The 7,913-nt window shown below is 28.8% G+C and overlaps 2 protein-coding genes across 2 annotated transcripts; both read right to left on the reverse strand.

Moving 5' to 3' along the window:
* Positions 1-1,054: 1,054 nt before the first annotated feature.
* LOC135924263 (ATP-dependent DNA helicase pif1-like) lies at positions 1,055-1,882 on the reverse strand. Its single transcript, XM_065459317.1, has one exon. The coding sequence runs from the start codon at positions 1,880-1,882 to the stop codon at positions 1,055-1,057; it is 828 nt and encodes a 275-aa protein (XP_065315389.1).
* LOC135924264 (uncharacterized) lies at positions 1,879-4,590 on the reverse strand. Its single transcript, XM_065459318.1, has one exon. It carries the CDS (start codon positions 4,588-4,590, stop codon positions 1,879-1,881), a length of 2,712 nt encoding a protein of 903 aa, XP_065315390.1.
* Between the last annotated feature and the right edge of the window lie 3,323 nt (positions 4,591-7,913).

Raw genomic sequence — 7,913 nt, forward strand, 5'->3', positions numbered from 1 at the left:
GAAGAAGTTCTCTTTTCTTTGCTCAAGGTGGTTTCGTTTTTGAAGATGATGTTGTGATTTCCTTGTTCGTAGTTTGCCGTAAATAACCTGAAATAAAACGTGTAAATTGAAATTATAAAATAGAATATACTGTTGTTGGTGAGGAAGATGGTTTAGCGATGGTGAAGAAGTTCTTTTTTCTTTGCTCAAGGTGGTTTCGTTTTTGAAGATGATGTTGTGATTTCCTTGTTCGTAGTTTGCCGTAAATAACCTGAAATAAGACGTGTAAATTGAAATTAAATAGAATACTGTTGTTGGTGAGGAAGATGGTTTAGCGATGGTGAAGAAGTTCTTTTTTCTTTGCTCAAGGTGGTTTCGTTTTTGAAGATGATGTTGTGATTTCCTTGTTCGTAGTTTGCCGTAAATAACCTGAAATAAAACGTGTAAATTAAAATTATAAAATAGAATATACTGTTGTTGGTGAGGAAGATGGTTTAGCGATGGTGAAGAAGTTCTCTTTTTTTTGCTCAATGTAGTTTTGTTTTTGAAGATGATGTTGTGATTTTCTTGCTCGTAGTTTGCTGTAAATAACCTGAAATAAAACGTGTAAATTGAAATTATAAAATAGAATATACTGTTTTTGGTGAGGAAGATGGTTTAGCGATGGTGAAGAAGTTCTCTTTTCTTTGCTCAAGGTGGTTTAGTTTTTGAAGATGATGTAAAGTTGGTGATTTGATGGTGAATAACAAAGTAGGTGACTTTTTTAAATTTCTTACAAATTATGAATTTAAGATTTCATTATATACGATATTTTGTGTGAATGTTTTATCATTTTTTAAAATTTTTCCTTGTAATTCTGATGGCAAAATCATAATTTTCATATTATTTTGAGATTTACATCTAGTAAGAGCCACATATAGTTGTCCATGGGCAAAAACGGGCTCAGAGAGGAATAAGCCTACATGATCAAAAGTTTGTCCTTGACTTTTATTTATTGTAATCACAAAAGCGGGAATTATAGGAAACTGTCGTCTTTTTAAAGTAAATGGTAACTGAGAGTCACTTGGAGCTAGATCTATTCTGGGAGAAAAACTCGATAACCCTTATTAGTGCCTGTCAATACCTCAGCGTCGATAAAATTAATATGTAAATGTCGTATGATTAAACGGGTACCATTACAAAGTCCTTTCTTTGGGCTCAAGTTGCGTAATAGCATAACAATTGTACCAACCTTAAGTGTTATGTGAGGTGGCATACCGGATGGAGTTTGTGAATGCAAAAATTCTAGTGGAAAATTCATTATATCATCCTTAGTATCGCTTTCAATGGAATCTGCACTATAATAATGTTTGATAGGGCCTGAAATTATATTAATGATATCGTTGTTGAGGGTAAGTGCAATTTTATTTTTGGTGGTTAATATTATTTTAGTAGAAAGACTATCTATATCAGCAATTTCTATAGAATTACCATACACACATTTTATTAATGAATCATTTTCCAAATAAGGTGGGATTTCAACACTATTTGTAGGAAGATCAGAATTGCTGCGTGATAGCCCATCTCCAATTTTAAGTAACCAAGCATTGTAATCAACTTGATCTGATGAAATACGCATATTATCAATCAAATGTATTATTTTAAAATGACTCCATAAATATGAACTTTTTATACAGGACTCTATAATATCGACTTTGGAGCCTTTAGGCACTACTGGTAAAGTCTGTCTAAAATCACCACCTAATAAAATTACTTTTCCGCCAAATGGGTGGGAATTTTTCATAATGTCTTTAAGTAATCGGTCAATGCATCGCAAAGCGTGTTTAGTCATCATTGTGGCCTCATCAATAATAATCAATTTGCTATTTTTAATATCTAGAGCTAGCGAACTATGTAAATTCATATGGGATGTAGAAGTTTCAAAGATAGGCACAGGTAATTTAAATCCGCTATGGATGGTTCTTCCCCCTTTAAAAGAATAGAGGATATGCCGGTGGTTGCAAAAGGCAATACAATTTGATTTTTTGCTCTTATATAACACATTAAGGTATTGTAAAGATACGTTTTACCTGAACCTCCAGGGCCATCCACGAAGAAATATCTTTCTGGAATATTTTCTAATTCAATCGCTTGTATAATTAAATCAAAAGCATATTTTTGTAATCGGTTTAATTTAGATATACGCTCGATTGAATCGGCAGCTTCAACATGGGCATCATAATGTTGTTTTGGGGGGATTTTTGTAGGTGAAGGAAGATCAAAACTTTGACAGCATAAACCATGATCAAGAAAAACGTTTTCAATGTCCATTAAAGCCATATTTATTGCAATTACTTCTGAATATTGACGCAAATAATCTTCAATCATCATAAATCTGAACCTATTCCATAGATATGCAGGATTTTCAGGCTGACAAAAAATGCAGATAAAGGCAAAAGTACTCCGAAGTTGTGACGGCATTTGATATACTGATCCCTCTTCTAAGCATGATTCCCACTCTTTATCATCTGATAACAAATTTCTTTTAATAGCTGCCTCTTTAAAAGTACTCATTAAAATTCCATTAATAGTTTTTAAATAATCAAAACTTGTAGCCCCGCAAACATGAAGTAATAATAATCGAAGGAAGAATTGTTCACCAGAATTAGGATGAACGGAATACATTCTCGAAATTACATTTAATTGTTTTTTTCTTAGTTTCCAATGGTAATTTGTAAATACATAATGATAAGGTATTTCCCCATAAAGATATTGTCTAGCATTTAGATCTGTCTTATTTAACTCAAACCATGCCGTTAAAGTAGTATGTTTATTTTCTGATCTCAATAAAGCATCTCTTTCATGTCCAGCAGTGAAATATACTGGCTGTTGTAAAGGTAAATGAATTCCTAAGCGAATAACAGCGTGCGAGCGGTCATGCATATTATTTTCTAATAATCTCCACATTGATTCACATGCACTCACATATCGCGCATTTAAATGTGATTTAATTTCGTCATTAATATTTATATTTGAAGCAACATTAATGTCAACATTAGTACAGTCATAGCCCTTATAAATATACTTTAAGATATATTTTACCGATTTAATAGATATACAAATTTCCACGTTAATATGAGCATTGAATTTTAACATTAGATATCGATTATATGGAATAACATAACGATTATCCGTAGGTTTACCGGAAAGAATTGTAATACCATTATCTCGCCTTTTATAATATGGATACCCATCAATATTTGGTCTTGTTTCCATTAGAAAATCCTTCGGAAATTTTTTGGTACATATGCCATTTTCCATGCAAGGCGATTTGGGGTTAAATATCCCGCAAGGACCATGTATCATAAAATGGGTAACAATCTGAAAAAGTTTAGGATCGAGAATTTTATCTGGAATTTCGGCACAAACAAATTTATCTATAGTTTGAGATGTTTCAATTTTGCTATCATCGTTTAAAATAATAAGTATATGGGCATGAGGCAAACCTCTTTTTTGGAACTCGATTGTATATATAAAAGCCATAGATTTACCAAATAAATTTTTTTTATTTATATCGAACAATAATTCATTTAATTTCAATTTAAAAACACGGGCTATTAAATCTGGTCTATCTGTAGAACTTTGCCCGGGAAATAGATTTTCCTTAATTTCACGCCATTTAGGATTGCATGTAAAAGTAATAAACAAATCAGGTTTGCCAAATTTGAGCACAATGGCCATTGCATCGTGATAGCGTTCTCGCATATTTCTTTGAGAACCTTGAAAAGATGATGGTAATATTACTGCTTTGCCGGGAATTATATTGTTTGACTTTGTTTCCAAGTAGTCCATTAATCCAGAATATTCATCTACTCGTAATTTTGACTGATTTTGTCTAATAAAATTTAAATTATTCGCCTCGACCTGTAAATAGGAATCAACAATATATTGTTGTGATAATTTCCCAGCAAAAAGGATTGGGTTGAATTCATTTTCACGAATTGCTAATCTAAATATTTTAAACTGTAGTAGTGAGATATTTGCCCTTGTACGCCCTGTATTTTCACCCTTTAAATCTGGTTTCCAACCAGGGTCACTAAAAGGAAATAATAGAGGATATACCATTGGATCAAGATTAGGGCTTAATATATTTATATTTATCAGATCACTACCATCAACTCGAGGATAGACCTTGATAAATGGGGGTTCACCATCATCATTTGTAAAAATCATAGCTACTTCATCTATATTAGGAATGTTATATCTTCGCTTGTCACTTGAGCGATCTGCACGAAAATTCATATTGATTTTTTGAACAGGAAGATTTTCTTGAATAGCCCTATTTTTTTCTTCTTTCTCAATTTCTCCCAAGGTTTTAAAACTAATAGAAAATGGGTTATTCTGTCTTATTAAAATATCTGATCTTTTTAAGAGATCCTCATTGCAACCAGAATTTTCTTTCATGTGTAACCTGCCATTAACAGCCTGGGTGGTCTCAAGGACATATAGTTGTGCAAATTTAGGAGGCATCCCAGTGGAAGGATATAAATGAGATGTTCGGTGATAAATTTGCCCATGAACTCTAAAACAATATGGGCCTGGGTTTAAACTATTAGAAATCTGTGCTCCCATGGATGCGAACGCAAGTGAACTATTATAAGATCTTATATATTTCATAAAGTTTGAATGAAATTCATTGTTAGGATTAGATAAAAGGTCTTGTAAAAAAGGAATATATCGGATTGATGGTATCTTAACTTTACCCTTATGACAGCAATTCTTAAATTAGCCATCTGTGGGTTTTTCCAATAAAAAATTTAGAGAATCGCAATAATCGCACTTAGTGTTGAGTAATCCACAATAATGTTCTTGTACTAATGATTGTTGTGCAGAAATATTTATCTAAAATAAATAAAATAAATTTGAGGCCTGCTAAAAATTATACATATAATTTAATATTTTTGTGATTATTCAGAGACCTGCAGACTCGGTGTAATTGTAAAATCAATACCATCAAAAATCAATACGTTATTGATTTTTATAAATCTTTGATTCGACATTTATATATGAATCACAAAATTTTATAAACTCAATCAATAAGGTCCATTTAATTTATTTGAATTCATAATATCATTTATAAAACTTTGAATCAACAATTATATAGCACTTCACAAATTACAAATAATGAGTAAACAAATATAAAATATATAGGATATCAAGAATTGTAAAATAAATAAATTCCCTGATAAATTATATAAAAGAATAGAAAATCATATTTATCATTTTAATATATTTAAAACTATTAAATCTATTTTAAATAAAATTTTTACAAATCGAAAATGGCCACCAATATTTATAAAGCGATGAAAAAATATATAATAAATAAATATTTTATAATTTTAATGGTCGCCAATATATTTGAAGCGATGCAAACATCTTAAAAATCTATACGGTATTGATTCTACAATAGCAATATATCACTACGGTATTGAATCTATAATGATATCAATACGGTAACCGGCTCTGATGTAAACATATGCCAGGCTTATAATAATTTTTTCTAAAATATTCCATGGGTAATTACGATTATGTAGCACATACTTATTTTATCTTATATTTTACCCGTCAAGATGATAGTGAAATAAGAATTTTCTTTTTTATTAGTTGATGAAATATATTTTTTATTGTGGACATAAATTAAAATTAATAACCATATACTTCATAAATAAATAATAAATTTTGAATAACCCCTGATGATGGATAAATCAAAAATTTTCTTATCTATCTTATGAGATGTGATTCAGAAATTTATATTTATTAAAATATTTGTTATACATAAATTATAATTTTTAACTTGGTTTGTTTTTATTGATTTGGGTAGATTAAGATTTTGGTGAATAGTAGATTTTGGTAGTGTCTAATTTAAAAAAATTTATTTGTTAACATAAATTAAAATTTTTAACTTTGTTTGTTTTTATTGATTTGGGTAGATTAAGATTCTGTTGAATGGCACATTTCGGCAATATGATCCGTGGAATCTAATTTAAATAAATTAATTTTTTAACATAAATTAAAATTTTTAACTTCGTTTGTTTTTATTGATTTGGGTAGATTAAGAGTCCGTTGAATGGCACATTTCGGCAATATGATCCGTGGAATCTAATTTAAATAAATTTATTTATTGTCATAAATTAAAATTTTTAACTTGATTTGTTTTTATTGATATAGGATCACTGAAAAAATTATACTTAGATATTGCACCAAAGGTATCTTGTGTAGGAATCTAAAAAAAAATAATAAAATAGATTTTAATGGCCCACAGTAATGTTCAACTTGTTCTTGATTTTCAGTATCTTCAAGATGATTGGATGTTGAAGCAAATTGTTTATTTCCAGTATCTTCAAGATGGTTGGATGTTGTAGGAATAAGACTTTGCTCGTTCCTTTTCTTGATACGACAAAGTGCCTGTCTCTTTCTAGCTTTCTCCTTATGTTGATTTATTATTAAAATTTAAAAATATAAGAATTACTCAATTTTATAAAAATAAGTTTAGTTCAAAATATTTATTATTGTGGACATAAAATAAAATTACTAAATATATACTTCATAAACATATTTATAAAATAATGGATAATATTAGAATAGCCCCTCACCTAATAAATATATATTTCGGAATCACATCTTAAAAATATAAAATTTACTCTTGTTGAATCATTAATGCCTTCTTTAGATTTTGGTAGTATGAAACGTTCCATTGTTTGGTTTTGTTGAATGGTATCTTGTGTAGGAATCTAAAAAAAAATAATAAAATAGATTTTAATGGCCCACAGTAATGTTCAACTTGTTCTTGATTTTCAGTATCTTCAAGATTAAGATGTGTAAATTGAAAGTATATGGTTTTGCTCGATGTGGTGTCTGTTAAAAAATATAATTATTTACTGATGATTGAAGGTTTTGCTCGATGTTGTGTCTGTTAAAAAAAATATCAATTATTGTAATTATTATATTATTATATGTTTTGTAATTGTTTTTTGTATTGAAATTCTTTTTTTGAAAATGGCGGTTCGATTTGGTTTATGAATGCGAGTTTGATATGTTTAACCTATGATGATTTTTATTGAATATGTATATTATAGATTTGAATTCCTTAGCTCTTGTAGGATTATCTGCAAACATTTTTTTCATACTAATGTTCCTTCCTGCCTATTGCCTCAAAATACTTCTGAAATGCTTTCCATGATTTATAGGAGATTAAATCCATTTTGCTAATATGATCTAAATTGGCTTAAAATTGCTATGATAGATAGATAGATAAATTATAGATATATAGAAAGAACAATATATTTGACATCAATTAAGACAAAATATTTACATTTCAACTTAGAAATATAATGCTATTTAAAATAAAATATAATATTATAGATGGCGCTAAATATCATGGAGATTAAAACTACAATTTAACATAACTTATATTCTTACGAATTTGTTAATATTAATTAAATATTATTAAGAATCACTCCCTATTTAAGTAGGACAAACGTCCAATAATTAATAAAGAAGTTGAATATTACATAATATATTAACAAAATTATAATTGACTATTATCAGGTAAAATAATTGACTATATAATGTCACAGTTGTGACTGTGACTGCTATAATCATTTTGATTGGACGAATAATATTTAAAAGAAAACTATTGGCTAAATTTGATTGACATTTTTTGAGGATTATATATATAGATGTCATATATGTATGTATCATACCGTGTGATAATGTTAAATTATTACAATGTAAAAAAAATTATATTATAATATTATGTATCCTGCCTTATAAATGATCATGGTTATATAAATAAATGAATGTTGTTTGAATTATAATATGTGATATGTAAAAATATCCCATTTATTAACTGGTATCTAGTATTCATAACATGATAACCTGTGTAATAGGCAATT

The sequence above is a fragment of the Gordionus sp. m RMFG-2023 genome, chromosome 2 (assembly GCF_954871325.1).
Source record: "Gordionus sp. m RMFG-2023 chromosome 2, tfGorSpeb1-WG-v2, whole genome shotgun sequence".
In the NCBI taxonomy this organism is placed as follows: domain Eukaryota; kingdom Metazoa; phylum Nematomorpha; class Gordioida; order Chordodea; family Parachordodidae; genus Gordionus; species Gordionus sp. m RMFG-2023.

What these genes read in the sequence shown, in the direction of transcription:
- LOC135924263 (XM_065459317.1), bottom strand. Translation starts at nt 1,882, where the DNA reads ATGAATTTACATAGTTCGCTAGCTCTAGATATTAAAAATAGCAAATTG.
- LOC135924264 (XM_065459318.1), bottom strand. Translation starts at nt 4,590, where the DNA reads ATGGGAGCACAGATTTCTAATAGTTTAAACCCAGGCCCATATTGTTTT.